At 40.0% G+C, this 23,954-nt stretch overlaps 1 protein-coding gene across 3 annotated transcripts in view; it reads left to right on the forward strand.

Moving 5' to 3' along the window:
- The first annotated feature begins 5,713 nt into the window (after positions 1–5,713).
- pdzd2 (PDZ domain containing 2) overlaps positions 5,714–23,954 on the forward strand; it is a 39,984-nt gene continuing 21,743 nt past the window's right edge. For 2 of the 3 annotated variants that reach the window (XM_067521813.1, XM_067521815.1), the window contains exons 1-8: positions 5,714–6,157; positions 16,149–16,483; positions 17,643–18,121; positions 19,700–20,210; positions 22,316–22,461; positions 22,681–22,813; positions 23,048–23,200; positions 23,741–23,837. In XM_067521813.1, the coding sequence (XP_067377914.1) occupies positions 16,364–16,483; positions 17,643–18,121; positions 19,700–20,210; positions 22,316–22,461; positions 22,681–22,813; positions 23,048–23,200; positions 23,741–23,837 (1,639 nt within the window). In that variant the 5' untranslated portion in view covers positions 5,714–6,157; positions 16,149–16,363. The remainder of the gene's footprint in view (positions 6,158–16,148; positions 16,484–17,642; positions 18,122–19,699; positions 20,211–22,315; positions 22,462–22,680; positions 22,814–23,047; positions 23,201–23,740; positions 23,838–23,954) is intronic. The other variant, XM_067521814.1, reaches the window with a different exon arrangement.

Below are 23,954 nucleotides of genomic sequence, written 5' to 3' on the forward strand. Positions count from 1 at the left end.
TGTAATTGTGGTACTAGTACTTTACTAGTACCTTGGTACCTTACTAGTACCTTGGAGTCATACCCTAAGGTAAGCTACAAGCTCATATACAAGCTGATAAGCAGTTGTCCACGGACCACAGGGTCAGTGGTTCGATCCCCGGTCCTGTCTATATGTTGAAGTGTCTCTGGGCAAGACACTAAACCTATTCCACAGCCCATTCCCCTCCCTAGCTGTGCAGTGCCAGTCTAAGGCCGGTAGAAATTGGGGAAGGTTGTGTCAGGAAGGGCATCCGGCGTAAAAACGGTTCCAAATTAACATGTGGACAATGATCCGCTGTGGCGAGCCTGAACTCACGGGATAAGAAGAAAGGACAAAAAAAAAAAAGCAGATCCTAGAAGAATGCTGCCATCTGGGAATTCGGGAAACAGACACCCTCTCTACTTTTAAGTGTAGCCTTAAAACCTTCCTTTTTAATAAAGCATATAGTTACTTATAGTTATGCTGCCATAGGCTTAGACTGCTGGGGGACCCACCCCCCAATGCACTGAGCTCCTTTCCTCCTCTCATCCCGCAATTGTCACCACTGTATGTCATTAACTCTGTGTGTTCTCTCCCGTAGTTGTCTTTGTCCTCCTCTGTCCCCCTCTCTCTGTCCCTTTCTGCAGGTGTCCCCCGGCTTTGAAGCTGTGTGTCTTCCAGCGTGAAGCTACTGGTCCTACCAATCTGCCCGATGTTTTGTTGTTGCTTTTTGTTGCTCTGTTCTTTTCTCTCTCCCCTTTCCACTCACCCCAACCGGTCGAGGCAGATGGTCGTCCACCCTGAGCCTGGTTCTGCTGGAGGTTTCTTCCGTTAAAGGGAGTTTTTCCTCTCCACTGTTGCCTATGGCTTGCTCCAGGGGGAATTGTTGGGTTCTCTCTTTATAATCTGGACTTTATTCTGTAAAGTGCCCTGAGATGACTTTGTTGTGAATTGGCGCTATATAAATAAAGTTGAATTGAATTGAATTGAATTGAATCTGCTGGGAAAATAGTTTGTTGAATTCAGGTGTTAGGCCGTTTTCCACAGAGGGTTCAAGACAAAGTGTCCTCTGTGTCCTCTAAATATTCTCAACTATACAATCGTTTATAAAAATGAGCAGCAAGTATAATCTTCAGGGCACTTTTTAGAGTTTCATTCATTTTTTATTGATTAATAGAGTTAATGTTATCATTTCTCTCACAACCTGACTGAAAGTCTGTGACAATAAAGGGAATAACACATGAATCAATGTTAAGAGTCCGTTACTTTACTTGTAAATTAAAAGTAACAAGATTAAATATGAACATTAGTAAAGATCTCAATATGTTTAAGAAAATTAAAACCAACAAAACAAAACCTTAACCAAACTAGTTAGTAGAGGCTTCAAGGTCCACCACCCACACTAAACAAGAGAAACTATTATTTTATCAAGTCAGATGCAAATCTAAGAAACACCTTGTCTCCTTTTTTGAAAAATGACCCTCCCCAACTGTGTCTAACTGTCAAAACTGACTAACTCAACCCTAGTCTTGTCAATACCTGTGGGCATGTGACTTTTCTAACCCCTGGGGCTGAAAAGCAAAGAAATGGTAAATGGTAAATAGTCGCTTTAGCGCAAATAGAAAACCAGCAGCTGGGGACATGTCCCTGAGACAATTGCTTCACTTCTCCTTCTGCTCAGTCAGACATGCAGAGTCTATTTAAAAGTGACTACATTTTATAATACAGACGTTATTGAACAAAATAACAACAATGCAGCATAAACATTTAATGTAATATTAAAGTTTTGGCCAGCAGATGTCACCACTTCCGTTAAAGGGAGTTTTTCCTCTCCACTGTTGCTTATGGCTTACTCCAGGGGGAATTGTTGGGTTCTCTTTATATATCTTTATAATCTTGACTTTATTCTCTAAAGTGCCCTGAGATGACTTTGTTGTGAATTGGCGCTATATAAATAAAGTTGAATTGAATTGAATTGAACTTTCCAAATGCTTCAAAACACAACCATTTTCAACGCACTGGCTTCATATTAATTCAATAATCTTCTCCTTAAATTTTCTAGTATTAGCAAGTTCATTGTCAAATGCTCTTAAAATTGTTAAACACTTTCTAGTTTAGACAAAATGAAATTTACTATTATGCTTTATTAAAGAAACTGAGATATTCACTCAGATAATTTGGATTTTACTTAGATTGAAACTTAGATGTTTCGGGTTGTGCTGCCCCACCCAGCTTCTTCTAAATGTTTTTTTTTTTTTTTTTGGGAACAGAAAGCTGTCTCGTCATAGTTATGCTTCTTCAATGTTTTGCATATTCATTTATAGACAATCTGTCTAACTGTGGACTGATAAATATATAAAGCCGTGTAGTTTAGATCTCAGAAGATCTCTTTTGTATGAGGCATGGATCACATCAGCTGATGCTGCTTGTGAATAGCAAACTGACACTGTTTAAATGTTTTTGATAAGTCAAATTAGCTCTAAAATTCATTCTCATTTTATGGATTAGACTCCAGTTGACGTTTAGTAACATCAGAATCCTAGTGTTGTCATTGTTGTCAGTTTTCCACCATCACCTTGTATGTTTAATGGTTGGGTTAAATAAAAACCTGGTTTCATGACATAATATGTATTTTGACATGTTGACATGACCAGTTTTTGCAGAATACAAAGGAAATAATGAGGAAATTGCACAATTCCATTACTTTTTCTTTTGACTGTATAGTGCTCATAGTCACTATTCAGGAATATATATATATTATTTTGTGCTATCCTGAAAGACTGAGCCTTGTGAAAGTGCAAGATTTGTATTTCCATTACAAATGTCCAGAAAAAAAATTAATTACTTTCATCTGTCAATCAAAACTTTTTTAAAAATAGAACCTTTCATACTGATTAATGCAATTCAAAGGGCTTTAAAAGAAAGATACTAACAAGGCACACTAAATGAGGAAGATATAAATGTATGAGAATAAGGTGGGGGTCCCTTCCCCATGTCTGTGCACAGGGGCCCATTTTCTCATAAACTGTCCATCCAGTTTTAAGCAGAGATCCCACACTTACACTTTTGCTGTAACTGGACTCACTGACGTTGCTCCTGAAAAAGGCAATGAAAATATTTGTGGTGCCAACATGTAGTTTACAGATGTGTGACGATGCTTCCAGCTGGAAGAATTTCTTCATAAGCAGCATAGGTCCAATGTCGATCCACAGACGACTATTTTGGAAGCTGCAACCAATTAATCTGGTTTCTTGCTATAAAGAGTTGACACAAACGGTGAAGCCTTCGTAAAAGGTGAATCCATCCTTGCCTGACAGATTGGTACTTTGTTAGGCAGAGCAGACAGTACTATCTGGTATGTTTGCAGTAAAGTAGTTTTTCCGTTAGGTAACCATCTGTGATTAAGTCACTGATGAGAACAGTGTTTGATGGCAAAGAAGTGGATCCAGGCCCTGCCAGTGGATCCGGTCACATAGCAGCCACTTCAGAACACCATTCTTGGTGCTGCTAAACTGTTTTGGCTCAATGTGCTGCTGGAAGAGCTATGACCCACAACTGAGGCAGGGTCTCTGGGCAACAGAGCAGGCCTGTAACATCACTGAGCCTCGGCCATGTTTTGGGGTGTTGTTCTTTTCTGTGAACACTTCATTTCTCCTGTGTCAGTTTTCATTTGGATTTCATTCGGTTCAAAATACAACAAAAGACACTTTGGTAACATGCATCTAATGACTAAAATAAAATTCCTTCTCTTCTTGGCTTTTCTCCAATGTAGCCCACTTTCACCAGACTGTTGTACCTTGGATCTTGGAACTGAACTTGTATCTGTTTTTTAATACTTTACTTCTCCTCTCATAGGGACATCCAGGGAGGTTGGCTACAGTCCCATGGACCTTAACTGCCTTAATAATATTTGCAGGTGCTGCTTGGAGATGGTCCTGTAGTCTTAAACTTGACCAAGCTTGGTGATCATTTCCTGACAACAGAAAACCCTCCTCTGTTCTCTATCTTTTCCATTTTCCGTGTAATAACACATCGTTAACAAACAGCACAAAACAAGCTTTTCTCCCTTTAAACAAGCTAAGTGAACTGTGAACAATGATATTTGTAATGACTATAATACATTTTCCTTCCATATTTTCTGCATAATTTTGACACTTTTTAAAAAGAAGGTGAATGAGTATTCAGATTTTTAGCCACGTCTGTATGGTCGTCTGTGTTCACAGAAACAAACCATTTTCATATTTTTGGCTACTTTTTCAATGTGTGCCATAATAATATCAGCATTTGGTGGCAGTTATATCATAATTGTATTATACTGTATTAATAAAAACTATTATTATTAAATTAACATGCCTTTTATTATATAACTGAACCCTACGTACCTCTGGGGTTGGTGCTCACCTGCAATTTGAGTAACTTATAAGAAGAAAGTAATTAAACCACTATTGAACTTAATGTTATTGCTAACATAAATGTACCAGTTTAGTCCAGATGTGCTCCACATGTGCGTCACAAATAAGGCCAAAAATCTAAAACGTTGTGTAAGTAAGTAGAATTCATGCAGAGACTCAAGGAGAGAAGAACTTCAAAAACCTGATTTCTGACCTTTTTGCTTTTAATTTCATTTCTTCTAGTCACTAATTAACCATTTAATTTGAAGAAATGTAAAAACAATTAGGGGGTAAACAGCAAAGAAACCCCACTTTTTAAGAAAAAAAGAATTGTGCTTCAAACTGCCAATTAACTTTCAAAAGTGGAAGGTGGAGCATTTTTAGTTAGAAAGAAAACGTAAGGCCATAGATCTGTTTTTCCAAAGAGACCTGATGTCCAACGAAATGTGCAACAAATGTTTTTTCCCTTAAAACAACACAACTTTTTAACTTTTAAAACTCTTTTATTCAGTCACTACACTACAAAATAGACCCTGTTGCACTCTGCATATGCACCTTTTGAGATGACCTGTTAATTTACTGAAAGAAAGAAATTTCCTAAGAGATGCAAGTTTTTTTTTGTTTTTGTTTTTTGTTTTTTGTTTTTTTGGTTTATTCAATGAGTACATTGAGCATCTAGACTGGACCTATTCAGACGCTTGATTTTGCACAGTGTTTGTGCTGTATTCTTTCTCCAGTGGGAAAAAAAATTCGCTTAAAATCACATTTTCTTTTTTATTACAGTAATACAGCACATTTCATTCTTTTCCACATTCTTCAAAAACCGAAAAGCTGATCACTGTAAATACGGAAGTAAAAATACAGAAAAAAATAAAAAATAAAACATTTTTGATGACATGAAATACTCTGGATATTACATTGAGTCAGTTTGTTCCGGTCCATTAGGCCACAGGTTCTGACTGAATGAATTGTGTTAACTGTTTTGAAAAAAGCTTTGCAAACTGTTTCCAACCAATGGAAAAGTTGGTTAACACATTTGAAAGAGAAGATTTCTGCTGTGCTAAGAAGTAGTTGATGAAGATCAAGTGGATCCAAGTTTCATTAGCTATAACTGGATAATAATAATAATAATGATGATGATGATGATGATGTACAATATGCTTATTTCATAGGCTGTTGTGCTATGGGACCAGTGCAGTGAGGATCCCCCCTCCTGGGGTTGAGGGGGGGCCCGATCCTACAGTAGGCAGTGACAGGAAGTGGTGCCTTGGCGGTGGGGCTGACGGCAAAACAGCCGCCTCAACAAAATGTGGACATGTTGACTCCGCCCTCCGCCTGCAGCCGAAAATAGGGCGGCCGAACGCTGTGGAAGCTGCTCTGCTCCTCGCCGCCGATCATCCGGAGCAGCGTTGAATAAAAAAGCCTAAAACACTTAATGATGAGCGAGGTTACCGAAAAGTGTCGCTTCGTGGACGGATGGTTTTACTGCCGGGGACAACTAAGTCTTGTCTTGAGAGTTTTAGAGTAATTTAGGTCTGGAGCCACTTGTTTTCCAAGCTGTGCGTAAATCCAGATCGGTGCCACTTCATTCGTGCACGGATTTAACCGTTAAGACGCGTTAAGAAGTTGTGATTGGGAAGTTTCTGGAGAAACCAAAAACCTCGGAATCTAGAAGTTTTTTTTGAAAAGCTCGACAACGTGGGATGTTCCAGTGTTTTGGACTTGTGATCTGGAGCCTGCAGACTGCAGAACCATGTAGCCTAAAGGTACGTTCTCCTCTGACTTGTGTTTTATTGCGCTGTGTGCCACTGATGGAATAAATGGTGACAGGGTTTTTGACTAGTGCAGAAAATGAGATCCAATAGAATAATTTGAAAAGAGACCCCAGTTCAACCATCAAGCCAACAGTCTGGCTCCCATTCGGCTTGAGAAGTGCTCTCTGACTGCAGACACTTTTTCTGAGCAGACGTTTGTCTTGATTTGAACTACTCTGCAGTATTATTGACCAGCCAAGTGAACCTTGTAGCTTTATTTATCAGCAGTCAGAAGCCATCACGCAAATGTGAGATTCAGTTTTGTATTAGTTATGCAGAATTACGGTGCATCATGTTTTTTTTTTTTAAGAAATAACCACTTACTGACAGACACATGAAAGCAGAAAGCTCATCAGATTGTTTTGGGGCCCACCTCAGCACATCTGTCTGTCAGCCTTTGCCTCTGTGTGTGTGATGATGGGAACCAGGAAGGTGAAATGTTCTCGTTATACTTTCCTCATTTCTGCTCACTGGAGCTCCTTTTAGTGTTTTCCTTAACCTCCTGACTAGAGCTTCGAAATGACCTCACTATGAAATCATGTGATAGCTTTTACATCTCCAGGCTGCCATCCACACTGCACAGCATGCTGCTCTGCAATGGACTCTGACACATGGAGCATTTTCTAACATAATGAGTGTTTGTCATTATAAATTATGGGTTTCAATGGGAAATCAAATCAAAACAATGAGCATGCTGATGTTACACTCTAGCCTAAATGGAAAATAGAGACTAGTCAAGTGAAAAAAAAAACAAAACACAGGATCTTACTCATATCTTGTGCATCACACAGATCATTTGGGATTTTACAGAAATTACAGCCAATAATAGCGTTTTGTGTTATCATCAAATATTGATACTTACAAAAACTGATTTCAATTTGAAATGTGATATGTGATTTAAAGCAAAGGATCTTGAAAACCACAATAATAAAGCGAATCCAAGAAACGGTTCTGGATTTTTGAGGCTGTTTGTAATAATATATTATAGTAATTATATCTACATACATAACAATATGTATTGGATGCTACAGCTCTTGCTGTTCTCAACACAAACTGTATGAAATGTCGCCCAGAAAGTAACTATGCTCTAAGAAATATGTATTCAATGCAAAATGCACATTGGTGAGCATCTGTCCCCCTGGTTGCTGTGGTGTGTCCCCCACCACTAGCACTTGTTGGCCCTCGTGGTGGTTTTTAGGCCAATACAGCACCTTGAATCAGCGTCGGTGCCTGTGAGTGAGAGAGACTGCTCTGATAGTGACACTGCAACGAAGGCAATCAAATTATTTTAAATATGTCATTTTTGGTAAACTGCCATAATGTAACACTTAGTTTAAAAAGCAGAAAGAAGAAAGAAGCAACAGAAAACCAATATCTAACCATCAGGAGTGTAAACACAAAACGAACCAGTGTCTGCGAAAAATAAAATTTGCATGTAATCTAATTAATTAATAATTGATTGGTTTTTGAGATTTGTTACAGCATCACTAAACATGATATTGTTTATCAGCATTTTTTTCACACTCCTATGTGCCATTTGGCTGTTGGCTGTAGTCTTTGTGGTGTGTTCAAGGGCCTGTAGTTGGGCCAGATGAAGGTGAGGTGAACCGACGCAACAGTCAGCATTTGTCGCTGCTAGTTTCTAGTGTTGCCTTGGTGTCACTGCCCCTACAGTGTAGTCATGTTCTGGGTAAAACATGACGAGGCATCTGTACAGAACAGAAACAGCTGTAGTTGCCCTCTGTCAAGTACACACCCGTAGTCTTTTTGTGTACAAAATGGGTCTTTTTGTTAAGCCAAGGACAAAACGTTTTTTTAATGTCTTGATAATTAAACAGTCTGACTCATTATAGAAGAGTGAGAGCACTGGCTTTAAGTGTTGTACTTAGGCTGTGTGTGCGAGAGAGAGAGATGGAAAAGTTAGGGAGGAAAGTTGTGAAATGAAACCATCAAGTTCAGGTTGGGTATTGCTGAGAACTTCTAGCTGTCAGGAGCAGGCTGGGCTGGAATGAATTAGGTGGGGTTAGGTGTGGGCTTCAAAGATAGTCACATTTTTTTCATGTCCATCATTAAACAGTATCCAGATGGCCATATCGGCCTGGTAGCTTAACGGGTGGAGCAGCAGGATGGGATGCAGAAGTCAGCGGAATCAAATCCCAGCCTACCCACCAGGTGTGTCAAGACACTCAGTGCTAACTCCCTGGGTTAAAGGGAGATAGGCAGAGAAAGAATTTCATTGTAACATGTATTTGCAATATGTATATTTGCTCAAGGACAATAAAGGTTGTTCTGTTCTATATGAACAGGTTTTGCCTGGTGGAATTATTCCTCCAGTTGACACTGTGTCCTGTGCATGAGATGGGCACATAAAAGCCAAAGGGATTGTAAAGTTTGAGTAATATGAGACGAATCCGGTGAGTATCTTTCAAAATTACAGAATTTCTTATTTGTGTTTCCATCTCTTCTTTATGAATTTTATTGCAGCACTGTTGGATTAGTTTGTTGTACCTAATAAACGGACAACTGGGTGCCACAGGGAAATGGTGTTAGAAAGGGATTTGTGATTATTCTTCTAAGGCATTTAAATCCGAGGTGTGTGCACTATTCACTTTGTGCATATCGGAGCAGTAGTTCTCAGAGGGAGGGACGGGAGTTGCTTCTAGCATATTGTTAGATTACAAGTTTTTACAAGTACACAGTGGTTTAAGCAGAGTCATGTCTGAACAGATTATGTGTTTCACATAAACATGAGAACATGGCCCACTCCTCTAGCCAACACATATTTTAGAACCATATTCTCCAGTGCACTCTGGAGCAGACATATTCATACATCTGTTCATTCTTGCTAAACCTCCACATAAGATTTGTGTAGGCAGGACAGGTAGGAAGCATTGGCCCCAGATAACGAGAGCACATGAGCAGGTTCTGCTCTCCCGCTACCCCTGTGGGTCTCTGTTTTCTGTAGCTCTCCAGAATGCAGCGGAAGATATGGTGGCTTGAGGGGAAATATTTAAAATGTTACCTGGAGTCAACTTGTTTCAACTCAAGCAAAGCTAAATGAGAGGATCTGCAGGACAGTAAGCAAGGAGATACGAGATAAGATAAGACTTTATTGGTCTCATGAGGGAAGATCAGGTGTTACAGCAGCAAGGGGAAGAGATTAAAGTACAGTAAAAAAAAAATGCTGAAACAAATAAAACTAGGACTCTGCTATAGGTGTAGACTCAAATGATAATATTGTTGGGGTAAATAATACGTAGAACCTAAGATAAGGGGAAGTTTAGTGGCAGAGTGGAGACAGTGACATTGAAGTAACAGGTGCCTCCAAGTCATAATCAGTTGAGTCAGTCTGTAGTTATTTGGCTTATTGTTTGGAAGCAGCGATTGAGGATGTGGTGTCTAAAGACCTGAGGTGGTAAGAACATAAGCTAGGAAGACAAGCTTGAACTTGACAACTAGCTAAACTAGTACCAATATAATTTTTCCATATTGTTCATTCTTAATAAGCACATTACTTAGTCCTAGGATCGACACACTAATACGTAAGCACATGTGACATGCGAGCACTGACTGAGCTGCTAACCTGCGAACGGAAGCTGTTCACAGACTGACGGGGTCACTTCTGGATGAAGGCAGGGAGGTTCTAGACAGAATGAGCCTGCTCTGCTCCCGCTGCCCAGTGCGCACATAAACTGCTGACAGCAGCTCACTGTGGCCTGAAACAATAAGAATGTCTAATCCCTCCCCTGTTCTAGTGCCCCCTGCCCGGGCTCCAAACATACCGTGTCCTATAATATCCTAACGGTGTCTGGTAAAAAGTTACAATATTGTAAAAAAAAATAAGAGAAGTAAACACTGATTATTAACTTACTTCCTCTTGATGCAAATCTTTAAAGCATGTGTCAGACTTATGCCAGCTAATATTTTCCTATTATTCCTTGGCACTGGGATGTGCTGCCCTCAGTAATTCTGCTTAGCAGATGTATGATGTGATTTATTTGTGTCACCTGCAGAACTGAATCAGACAATCGCTGACATTTGTGACTAGTGTGGTTACACAGCGATGTAATGGGTGGTGCTCAGACCCATTTCAGCTGAGGTCTGATGTTGTAATCCTGTGCCGGCTGTGGTTAAACTGTAGTGGTGCATCTCACATTGTTCTTTTTAAGGCAAATACTGAATAAAAGGATCAACCAATCAGGTTCTTGATATTGATATGGCTTGATATGGCTTCACACCTTCAACCTATATTTGTCTTCGTCACCATCGCCTCTAATTACTACCTGGGTCTGTTTCTTTAGAATATATTTTGCTTATTTATTTATTTATTTTTACTACAAATCAGGAAACGCTTACAAAAATTTCACACATTCATTACAGCACCAACTGTTGTGGGTTTCACATCACACTCCGGATGCTAAACAGAGGCACATAGAACCGGTATGAATTACAATGGTGACTGAATCCTTAAGATACCATCTCAAACGTTAATACAATATGAACAGTTTTATGTAATGTGTTATTGCCTCACAATAAGTCCCACTTCTATTTTAACTATTGTAGGACAAATATCAACTGGACAGATTAATTGCTGAATATTCCAGAAGTTTGCACTTGCTGCAATATACTTGATAAAAGAATCCCTTCAAAGCTACACCCCCCAAACTTTTGGAAAAACCCACAAAACAGCTCTAAAGTGTGTTAGAAGAAGAGCTGTGGCGGTAATAATAAAAAAAAATACTATCTTCTGCCTGTGATGATATGTCATATATATAAAAGCAATGCTGTTTATCCGAACGAGATGCAATCCTCTTATGATAAATTGAAATGGTCCGGAACATGTTTTGAAAGCAGGTGTCACCAGCAAGTGTCCAGGCTACAGTAGAACACATCAGTGTTGTTTTCTTCTTTATTCTGTAACAATGTGACATATCGGATCTACTGAAATGGGGCTTTTTCTAATCTTTGGCCATATGGTGCCTGGAAGGACACAGGGTAGTGGGGGGGAGGGGCGGGAGGAGACATGTAGGTCAGACCGAAGCCCTAACAAAGAGTGGCAAACTAATCCGTGTTGACAAACAGCAACATAGAGAATCTCCTTCACTTGTTGTCTCTGCGTGAAAAGAGAAGGAAAATCAATCGCAAACTTTAGGCATGGCCAAGAGAAAAATATGGAATGTCCTAAAAAAGAAAGAAACCACTGGTGCACTAAGCAACAAACACAGTGGAGGACGGCCAGGGGAATATACAGCAGCTGATGACAGAAGCTTTGTGATAGCTGTGAAGAAAAACCCAAACTACACTCCGTAACAACAGCATTGACCTCCACATAATTTACTATTTAAAGAAATCTCCATGAGATATAAACTGCTATCAGCAATAAGAACCAGAAAACCAGATTGGATTTGGAAAAACTACACATATGAGCCACAAAAGTTCAGGAACACAAAGTTTGACGAATTGCTGAGAACAAGACGAACCTCAACCGCTACCAAAGTGAGAGAAAGACCAAAGTGTGGTGGAAGAAAAGATCCAAACCACACAAGCTCAACTGTGAGCTCATCTGGGCTGCACGGCTGCTTCTGGAACAGGCTCGGCGATCTTTATTGATGATAGAGTCAGATGCACAGCTGAACAGAAAAAAAGTTACAAAGAAATGCATCAAAACTAATTCAGACAAGAAACTTGGTATTTGGAACCAAAAATGAAGTTAAGGGGGCTGTGTATTACGACGGTGTATTCCCGCTAGTGTTTCTTATTTCTTACAGTATTTTCATGTTTTTTTTTTTTTTTTGTATTTGTATTTTTATTTTGACATGTTACTCTGTCATTATAAAGGTCGTTATAACAGCATTTCACCTTATCGTAATCTGACCTGCACGTGATTGAGACGATATGTCGTAAATTCAGCAAACTATGCAGCGTGTTGACGTGTTTGGATGATCAAAAACTAAAACTACCTTAACACAATCACATCACACAACAACACAGCTAACGATCAAAAGCAGCAACTCCTCCATGTCTGTCTCATGCCCCCTTTTCTCTTTTAGCTGCCACCAGTGGTTATAATCCAGTCGGATATTGCTTCCTTTCTCCTCACATCCTCAGATGTTACCCTCTGAGCAGATTTCTGTCTAGCCATTGCTATGGATGTATTGCAAGGGGGTTATTAATGAATAAAGCCTTGTTTAAGGAAGTTGACATATAATCAGCCCAGCTACTGTAAGGTTTAATCCTCTGGATATCACTTTTACACAGTGTTGAGATATAAACCACCCAAGGATTGATTCAGATTTTCCATCAGCATTAGAAGGTAATTAATGTTTGTGTTCATTAAACGTACAAAGTATTTTTATAGTCTGTGTTATATGACAGAGGTCACATACATTTTCTTGCCACTGTATGTATAAACTATAGTGAGGACAGGGATATATATACAGTACCTACTTACAGCTGCGCCATCAGCGTCTCTGTTCACATACTTCCATGTGTGTGTCTGCAGGAATTAAAATGATAAACAGAATTTGTTTCTTGAGAACCTTCTGTTTTTGCACAGCATAAACAAATCCCCCAGTGACCGGGAATGAAGTTAAAGCTCATGGCAATGATAACAACAGAGAGAAAAAGCAATGGTAAAAGGTTTTCATTCAGCACTTTCTGCTATTGTTGCGGTGAGTCCAAGATGCTGCTGAGATATTGCCCCACTGGTCACGTGCAGAGGTGCATCTTGCATATGGTTATTTCTAAAGTATTTCCTTGATGTGCAGACAAATGCATAGTTGGAGGTTATATCTCTGGGCTTACACAACGGTTAGGTTCAGTGATAGATGACAGCGCTGGAGTGCCGCTGTAAATCTGCATCAGTGGATGCTTGTTTCATTCTGTTACAGGTGTTGAGCGAGAGATTGTGTGGGGGAAGGGCTCCCTTTAGAAGGATTTAGGTCGTTCATGGAATTGTCTTGTTGGTCAAGGTTGGTCATTTAACAGTGTGTCAACAGTTGATGAACTGGTTAAGTTCCTGTGTCTCCCCTCTGTCTGTCTGAAGATTATAATTTAAAGCCTTTATTAAAAAAAAAAAAAAAGGCCTGGTTTGCTCAGATACAGTGTTACAGCTGTTAACAGCCTACTGACCCTATTATTGGAGACACAACAAGCTGACTTTGAAGTTTCCGCTGGTGTGACATTAGAAATATGAGACAGAACATGTTCTAAACATTGTTAGGAGAGACTAGATAATATAGACTAGATAAACAATTTATGCAACCAGGGCTGGAGCTAACCTCTCTGGTTTGGATGCGGTGAAAAAGACTAGAATTGTGGTTTTGTGTTCTACCTTTGTTGTTTCTAATTGTCATCTTAAATACCTCTTTGGGTTCCATGGCTTCCGAGAAAAACACAATTTATTTAGTGCAGACATGTAAATTAACCTGCAGTTGCAAATTCCCTTTGTTTGAATAAAACAGCTGTGGTACATTTTAACAGCAGTATGGATGTCTGAGGCTGTCGGTTCATTCTTACTGAAAATGGTTGGTTTCATGGTTTCATCTTTCATCTTCAATTTTTTCTTTTTTTTTTCTTTAGATAGGCGGATGGGGACTTGGCTTTAGTTTGACCGACCCTACCACTTAAGGTTAAGGCTTCATTGTTCTCTGTCTCTTTGTTGAGGCAAAGGATCTGTTTGTTCATTTTAAGGAATGGTCTGAAAAAAAATCCTTCATTGTTTAATAATTGTCGTGCATGCTAAGCTTCTTCAGGATGATCAGCAACAAGGGTGGTCACATTCTGACAGCTTCTTCCTCCTGAGATTCGACAATATCCTCACCTCCAGTAGTTTCTTGCAAACCTCTGCCTCCCAAACCAGCCCACAGGGGAGCTCTGGCCAGAACAGGGCAGGCCTTTACTTGGAGTGTACAGGAATAGTAGAGACAGATGGTACCACAAAGCCCAGCAGTTTATTTGAAGCCCAAGCTCTGCATAGTCATTAAAGTGTGGTCTCCTGGTATTTTGTCTATATGTGCCACAGATGTGGCTAAACTCGGCTCTCTGTCTGTAGTTAAGCGTGTAAATGAAGGGTCAACCCAGATTCCTCACTTTACATGGGAGCACTTTATTTTGAGTGGGGGCCATGAAGAACTGCTGGTTCAGCATGTTTGAGACAATATCAGTCATTTACAAGACGTAACATGTTGTAGAATAGAAGTTATAGCAGTTAAGCTTGGATCATCCAGGCAGTTATTGATTCCATTTTTTTTTTTCAGGGAAACAGAGTGAGACCAGCCACTTTTTAGTTTTGTCTACAGTTGCAATCTTAAGTTTAAATAGACTCATCATGGGTCCATTGGATATATTGGGTTTTAAATAATTTCTGATGATTGGGGTGGTAAGTGAGGTTTTTGTTCTGTTTGTGACTAAAGGTTCATGCAGATGAACATTCCCTCTGAGACCTCAAGCTCTTTTCCTTCCCTGCTCCTTTAAAGAGGACAAGAGGAGCTGATTTGATTGGCCATTATTGAATCCCACCCTGACTCCAGCTGCTCATAATGTGTTTTCCCATAATAATGTATTTAGCCGGCATTGTTCTTAATGGTGCCTGGTCTTTCCAAAACTGAAATAGTTTTTGTAGACAATGCGATTTTGAGATGAACACAGGCCCTGACTTTGTGTTGGTGAGTTAGAGTCTGGGTTTTGACACCACAGTGGGTCAGTGCTACTGCAATAGTAGGTCAGTAGACGAGTACAGTCGTACCTTTTCAGCTACGACTGTACTCAAATTAGCACTTGTTGCATGGAGACACTAGAACACTGTCCATGTATTTTTTTTTATTAGGTTTTCCAAATACTGTGTCCTGCTTACTTTACATCTTCTCATCACCATCAAATCTGAATGATTCAGAGAACTTTATAGACAAACCGTACATACGCAGGTAAGCCACTTTAACCTAACAGACCAACAAGATCACAAGATGGTTCACAGCAGTTAACAAAGCTTGATGGGCTTGAGCGTTGACAAAATTCTGTTTTAAATGCTATTTGTTGGAACTTGTATTGTGATTGGTGTGGCATCCAGTCCAGAGAACCAATCAACTTGCGCTTTACCTGCCTCAATATTGTTTTCTGATTGGACCGGTACCATGCCCTTCCACCAATCAAGCTGGCACAGAAGATCCATTTATAAAAGTGAAGTACCCCTTAGCATTTGGGCAGCTGGGATTTCATGTGAACAGCTTGCAGCTGACATGCTGTAGTGAGGCTTGTAAACCTGTGTTTGAGTATTTGACACTTTGTAGTGAACATTGTAAGTTTGTGTTTTTGGTGCTTTTTGGTTTGGTTTGTGTGTTACTGTCATAAATTGACAGATAATGAGTTTCTGGTGTTGACTCCTTTTTTTTTATTATTTTGTTGTGTTTTTCCTTCCTTCTTCCCAAAGTATTCGTTAGGCCTTAGTTAATTACTGATGTTAATGATGCCTTTTTTGTTTTTCTTTTGTTGTTCATTATCGTTTAATAACCCTGTTTAATAAATCTGGCACAATAATCGACAAGATCTGGTCATTTATTTTGCTTCGGTTAACCATAGCAACTGAGGAAGTAACATAAAGTGGGGTCTCCTCCGGGATACTCTGATTACTTTAGATTGTTTCCCATATCATTTATTAGAATCGTTGGTTTAGGGTGGCACGTCAGTGGGGATGTAACATATTGGAATCTCAATATGTGAGACGTTTCCAACTTAAATCATGATCAGGAAACTGTAAAGCCTCTTTTTTTTCAAATAATTAACAAGTAGTTAAGTAGCCTACTCACAGTTAAGGTTGATTACTAGTTTAAAAAAAAAAGTGGGGGGGGGGTTAAGTGACAAAAACATGTTTTTCTGTATCTTTTTACCTTATTTGGCTTTTTTAAATCCATTACTACAATGTGACATGCAGTTGTGTTCTCTTTAGGTTCAGGCCTAATGGTGCAGAGACCACAGCAGAAACATCCTGCCAATAATCAGACATTTTCCAACTCATTTGGAAGTTGAGTTTGAACAGTTTCTCCAGAACCAGAGATGGATTTAAGGCTGTCAACCCATACTAGATTATACGCCTATAATAAATTATTGAAGCATCAGTGTGGTTGTTGGTGAGGGACCCCCCTAAAGGCCCAGGATGCCAGGATGCCCATCACTCAGGACAACGCCCTCGGGATCCTTCCACTCCTGGAGGACTGGCACAGGGCTCAGAACGCAAAATCACAGCAGAACCACAATCGGAATCAGGACAGTTGTGGCTTCAAGGTACTTTTGACTTTACTCTAATATTTTGCTTGTGGTAGGTGGGATTTGGGCCCTTCTTTGAATGGAAGATGCTGGTTAAATAATGACAATGGGAGTGGTGGCTTAAAGGTTAGAGAAGCGAGTTTGCGTAACATCCATGAGTGTAAACAGGAAGCTCCATTGTCCACGGTATCTATTAATGGACAACAGACAAATGCTGTTTGAAAGTGGAGCACAAAAGGTATCTGTACTGAAGCAGATCTCAGCCAATCACAAAGGGCAACTGTTGTCAGAAGAAGGAGCTTCTCCATTTCCCTAAAAAAAAACCAGTCTTCTGTACATACTAGAAGATGTGGTCACTGGCCAAGAGTTTTGTTTGTAGTAGTTCCATTTCGAGAAGCTTGAAGCTTGGTGGGTCTTTGCTACTTGCTTTCTACTTGCTAAAAATGTATTTTTACTATTCACTGCTGTCTGACTCATTGCAGGTGATAATGTAGGTGATACAGTTTACATTTAAGCAGGGCCGAATTATATAAAGCTAAACAGTGTGACACACATCACAAAAGCTTCCTCCAAATTAGGCTTTTTTTTGCAACTTTGTTGCCTATGGGGCAAATTCTCATGCCAAATATCACTTTCACATGCAAAAAGTGCATCGCACACAGATTTACTTTGAGAGTTTGCCTTGAGGAGAAAGTCCCAACGAACAGGATTTATGGCAAATGTCTGATATATTTAGGATTTGTTGGTTGGTTTTAAAGAACCTCATTAGTTGGAGCCAGTGGGCTTGTAGCTGAGAGCCTGAGACTGACAAATTACATGAGAAAGAACTGAGAGATAGTTGCCTTGCTCATTTTTTTGACAATAAAAGAAAATATGTCAGGGTTATTCTTCAACTATAAGCATATTTTCTTTTTTTTCTTTTTTTTTTCACTATTGCTGGCAACAGCTTGCTTTGTCAGACCTATTTTGGGGTAATCCAGCCCCATGGTGAACACATGTAAAATGTTGAAAACATGTGTTTTGTCAGACAAACAATTGCGAAATGTAACCATGTAGACAGCCTGCTTTAAATCGTCTGATATAAACGGTGATATAACAACTAACCAAAACTGAGCTTTAATTCAAATGTTTCACCAGTTTCATTCACTGGTCACCTCTCTTCTTCTTCTTCCCCCAGCATGTGGATCACGACACCTACCACAGTGGGGAAGGGGATAGTTTGTGCAGTAGCAGCAGTGCTAACAGCATTAATGCGGAGGACATGTCCCTGTGTCTGGCTGCTATTCAGAAATTGGTGGAGTACATAAAGTTTAACTTTATGGAGGGTGACACAGCTCCAGCACCAAGCCCAACCTTCTGCAGAGAAGGATTAGATGTCGAGGTTCAAGCTGTTTCCCTCAGCAAAGATGAGGGCGATTCATCTGAGTTTGGCCTTAGCTTTGGAAACATCCCTATTTTTGGGGACCCTGACAGAAGGAAGAAGGGAGGCGCGAGGAGGAGGAGGGACAAAGGTCCTATCATGGATGTGGGCTGCATCTGGGTTACAGAGGTGAAGAAGAAGAGCCCAGCAGCCTGCTGTGGTGGGATCAAACTGAGAGATGAACTGCTCTCTCTGAACGGGCAGCTGATGGTGGGGGTGGATGTTAGTGGAGCCAGGTAAGACTACTTTAGTGAAATCTGAATCCATGCGCCAATCTTGTGGAAGTTGATCGCAATGACAAATTAGATTATATATCATTAGCACAATGCAAGAATGAGGTAAACGGAAGAAACCAAGTTAATCCATCCATTGTGAAAAGGAAAGAAATCTGGTAAATTAAATACCTGACACATTGATACTCCATTACATTGTTTTAGAGCTAAACCATCGCTGAACTGTGATCTTTCCTCTCCGTTCTGAGAGGTACCTCGTAACAGGTTAGTCAAGTTACCAAAGCTGTATATGGTCTAATGATTGAAACCTAATAAAAAGTTTGGCTTTTTCGTCTGAAAATTAGGAAAGGAAGTGTTGCATTGTGCTCAGGCTTTTTAAAAACACTGGATGTCACAATAACATTTAAGAAAAAGTATCGTATGAAGTTCAGCAGTGGACTCTGCTGTATCAATAAAACATTGATACAGTGGGAAGTTTACATTGATTAAAATGGCACTGAGGTCCCTAAAAGGAAAAATCATATACAGATTTTTAAAGTTTCAACTTAAAAAATGTATTTTCCTTGACCACTTTTGTTACTTGAGATGGTGCAAGAACATTTGTACTACCTAACTGTGCGTTGTTATAATATTAGATTTTGGGTTAGGTTGACATCTACCGACATTGAAATTGAATTGAATTTTATTGGTGCAAATATTTGCATCCTAATTTATTTCTGATGAAATAACACATGTACTAGCATAATGTGCTTTATTAATATTAAGTTAATGAAAAAAGTAAAAAGACTTTCTGTGTTGCCAGGTACAGCTGTTGATTGCTACAAGATAATGAGACAGTTAGCTGGGAGAGCACCATAATGATTTGGTCAGCCCCATTGTTCAGCTGCTGTTAGAGGTGAATCAAAAATTGGGATATTTAGGAAATGCTACACATGAATTCATACATGTCACATTTCATGCTCTTAGTCACTAAAGGCTTGAAAGTAATGTGGCCCAAATAAGCCACAACACAACCAATACAGATCAGCATCATTCTCTCTGGTTTCCTCTTCTGTAATCAAAACCACTTTGGGCCTGCACAGGAAGCCGCTTTGTGGACGTGATCCAAGCTGGAGTGTTTCCAGGGTGTGTAGGTGTGGAGATGCTTTACAGAGCTTTTATAACTCCTTGTGGTTGGATCTGATACCAGCACTGTGTGACATGTGATTCTACATTGTTTTTCAAATTTAAACTTGAAGACAAACATATCATCTCTCTACAGTTTGTCTGTCCTCGTGAGTGATGGTGAGTGGTATTGATATTGTGTAATCATCCATACCACAGAACTCATTTGTAGTCCAAAAACAATTGAATCATGGCTGGTGCAGTTTATTCTGAGAAAACTCCGGGACTGTGGCTTGATTTTAGGGAGAGGCCCAAGCCAAACCTGCACTCCGTGTCTATCCTTTGGTAGTTTGATGAGCGGAGAGAAACAAATAAAAAAAATCGGACCTGTTTTGACTTACTCTATAGATGGAAGGATTTATAGTATTTGTGTCTGTATGCAGTGACCACATTATCCTTTCAATTCTTTTTTGACAGTTACCTTGCTGACCAGTGCTGGAATAGAGGCTATATCTACTTGATCATGCTGCGACGGGTCAAGCGAAAGGCTCCTCTCCCTCCCTGTGTGAATGGCAGTGACGGTACCCCCGTCAGCTGTGACGGCTGTGAAGACAAGCAGCATCGAAGTGGTTTGTCTGAGCCCTCGGACAGATCGGCAAGCTGCAAACGCACACGCAAGTTTGGTGTAATATCACGGTCTTCTTTTAACCGAGACAACAGACACAGTACTGGCTCTGAAGTGCAGAGCTGTTACAATGGCCACAACTCTCCGAGCGCCGCTCATGCACAAGTTAGTCCTTCAGGAGATGACTCACTTTGCATCCACTCCCCACATTCACCAACAGTGGAGAGCCCAGGCGTCCTCGCTCAGGTGAGACCACTTCCCCAAAGTCTGCACAGAGGAAGCACTGCCACCTTGCCAGCGAGGTGTCACAGTCAGCTGTTAGAAGGCAAAATGGATTCCTTCAGCAGTGAAGCTTCAAGCCAGGTAAGATACACTGCTGACATACAGAACTGTAATTTATTGTGCATTTTTTTAAAGTACGATTATAAATATTTGACAACCTACTTTTACCAACCAAAGATGAGACTGAAAAAGCTTAGGACATATCTAACTAAGGAGAACTATCTATACTTTTGTTAAGCCTTTATTTGACAGTGGACAAACAGGAGATTAGAGCGATAAATGAAAGTTATGTTAAGCAAGAAGTGTCCACAGGTCAGGATTCAAACTGCCATTACAATTATATGGTACTTTAGTCCTAATCACTCAATCACCAGATGCCCCCGGAAATTACTGTGTATTACCCTTAAACTGAACCAACTGACAAGTGTTTTAGTCCAAAATTGAGTGAATCCAACTTTTGAATCAGAGCAGAGAGATTCGAACACTGTTCACTGTAGCTGTGTCTTAATTGCATAGTTAGACCTAGTTATCTGCTGTAAACATATACACAAAGTTCAGTTCAAATCAACCCAAAAGAACCTGGTTCAGAAGCAACATTCAGGTCTGTGTACAGATGTCTTAGACAATAAATAGGATCACAACCCTGTAACAACTGGTACGAGGAGACCAGAGTTTGTAATGGGATAATGGTTTAACATGTGGGTCAGAGGATTCAGAAAGACATCTGGTGCATCATCCCAGCACATCAGAGGGACTGTAAATGAAGAATAATGTGTGGAGCTAGGCTGGATGGCTTTGTGCCCTACATGAAGATGACATCTCTCATATAAATTCACAAGCCATTAAATGGCTAATAGCTGTTAACAGAGTTTAACAGAACTAATGAGCCTATTTTAAGTCAAAGGCCCAGGACAACATTTAAGGTTATTTGTCGGTGTAATGATTGTTTTCTCCAAGCTCAAACATTAATTTTCTACACTAACACTGTAAAGGTGCAGCCTATCGTAAAATGTGAAACCACCATGTAGTCGATGTCTAGAATAAAACACAACCCGCTTAAAAAAACAAAGACGGAAATGAGGCCATGACATGCAGGATTAATGAGGCCCAGATGTCCCATATGTAGACAGCAGAACTGTGTTGCGTCTATAGCAGCTTGGTGTGATTTACATTATATCTGGTTTAATGAAGATAAACATGTTACAAAGTAGTTTCTGGTAGCTGCAATTTTGTCAGCATTTGTTCTGCTTTCAGACAGAAACACAGAACTGTAACAATTTCTTATTTAAAATTTTCGATTAATAAAACATTCCTGCCTTCACCACATTTTTTGATCCTGTTAAATATATACTGACTTGTGATTGATTACTTAGGTTAAGAGAATTATTGCGATATCATTGCACATTTGACCCAAATATCAGGTCCAACTCTATAGGAAATATAAATAATATATAAATATAAATTAAATGATTAGTTAAAATGTTTAAAAAAAAATTGACTAAAGTTATTATATTTCATGCTTAGGGGGACATTAATGTGTAAATCTCACTGCAAACCATCCAATTTGCCAGTGAAGGTTCTAAGACCTTCAGGTGAAGTTACTGTATCTGGAAGCTGAGTCATTGCCACCTGATTAGTGCAGATCCAAAAACTAGGCCGACTGAATTAACGCTTGAAGAAGAAAGTCCAGTTCTAGTGACTCAAATTCCAGAAAACCATAATTATATTTCATTAAAAGACTGTTATCGCACAGCTGGCAATGGAGGAGGGGATAACCAAATTCAGCTTTTGAATTTTTGCAATCAAGCCGAGAGTTTTTCAAAATTAGTCCTGTGTGGACGATAAATTCAGTAGTTGAGTAGTTGGATGGAATGTTGGTGCCACCAAACTGTCACATGTCATCCACTGATCAGGAACTGAGTAGATGACAAATGCACATTTAATAAGCTAATACAACCATTTCTAGTGCTGCAAAGTGTCTGTTTCATAGGTATGTACCATATAATAATGTCCAAGTACACTTCAACCACAGTTACAGTAACATTGACCATGTGATTGAAATTATTCTTCAATAAAATTATTCTTTAGGGTATTTTAGGAGGCTGCACTCAGAGCCCGGCGCGTAATCTGTATAAAAACACTATAATTCGATGTGTCCCCCATGTGTTGTTTGTGCTCATTTGTAGCCCAGAGAGGGCAGCCACATCTGGAAGATGCATATGGTGAAGGGTCAGGAGGGCCTGGGCATACAGATAACAGGAGGACGGGGATCCAAGCGTTCTCCTCACGGAATCATTATAGCTCATATAGAGGAAGGTGGTGCCATTCACAGGTAGGGAAGTCAGTGTGTTGTTGGTACTGTACCTTTTTATATGCGTAGATCATGTTACAATATTCCATGAGCTAAATGTAGTTTCTATTTTAGTTTCCACACTAAATTAAATCAAACTAAGATGCAAGTTGGTTCCCATGGCAAACCTATTTTAATGCTTATCCACATGCAGAGACAGGTTAACATTTTCCTAAATGCATGTGTGTATGTGTGTTTCAGGGACAGTCGACTGCGTGCTGGTGATGAGTTGCTGATGATTAATGGTCAGTCTCTGGTAGGACTCACTCATCAGGAGGCCGTTGCCATTCTCCGCTCCACAACTGGTCTGGTCCAGTTGGTGGTGGCCAGCAGGGTTAGAGCACACTCAGACACTAATGGCTTTAATCATCACAATAAAATACCTAATCTTAACCTGACAGCAAGTCCTTATCCTCAATAATAATAATAATACAAATAACAAGCGATACCAAATTCAAATTTGCAAATACAAATGTAGAAGGGCAAGCACACACACACACACACACACACACACACACACACACACACACACACACGCGAAATCCTAACTTTCTTCCTGTCCCTGCAGGAGGAGTCAGATGTGGGTTTTGATCAGTTTCCATCCACTAGTCTTCCAGACCTGGTCAGCACCTGCGGACCTTCATCCTCTCTGTCTCAGACGTGTCCCCTTCGCTTGCCCCAGACCTCCATCAGCAGCACAAGTCTGCACAACCCCTACTCGGTACACACATATAATATGTAATGCATGTTTATGTCGGTTCCTCTGTGTGTGGGGTGTTTCTTTGTTGGACGAGAGTCAGTTACTTGCTCAAAGGTTGTGATAGCAGCAGTCCGGGCATCTTTCTTCCCACTCGGTATTTTCAGTTCCTCCTGCAGGATCCTGGGAATGTATAATGTGAGCCAGTGTTTTCTGGCTCTGCCCCAGGATGTCCTACCCTTTGAACACAATAACATTACCTGCAGATGGAGGTGTTATGCATTTTGGATGTATTTTACTCACACACCTGGATCCACTGAACTGACTCCTTCAAGTCCAGCAGTAGAACAAATCATCTGGTACTAGTACAGAGCTCACGCACCAAGGTTCATACACTACAATTCAATGTGCACATGTAAAGACATTCCTTTCTAAAAGTCTGGCTATAAAGCAATTCTGTAGTTGTGGTTAATACACTAACAAAATCTTTTTGTGGCTTAATTGTGGAACTACCAGCTAAAAGTCAGATGACCTGCAAATATGTGTGTGTTTCTGTGGTTGCAGTTGTCTAACCCGGAAAAACTAGAAGAACAAACTCAGGGAGAGGCTCCCAAAGGCTCCTGTTGCAGCCCCACACCCATGAAGCGTTGCAGATCCCAAGGTCGATACTTGCATTGAGATATTTGCATAGGCGTACGTGTACTGTACAGCAAGTGTATCTCAAGCCTCATGCAGCAGATTATATATTTACATTCTATGACATATTTTAAAAATCCTA

The sequence above is a fragment of the Channa argus genome, chromosome 11 (genome assembly GCF_033026475.1).
Source record: "Channa argus isolate prfri chromosome 11, Channa argus male v1.0, whole genome shotgun sequence".
NCBI classification, from domain to species: domain Eukaryota; kingdom Metazoa; phylum Chordata; class Actinopteri; order Anabantiformes; family Channidae; genus Channa; species Channa argus.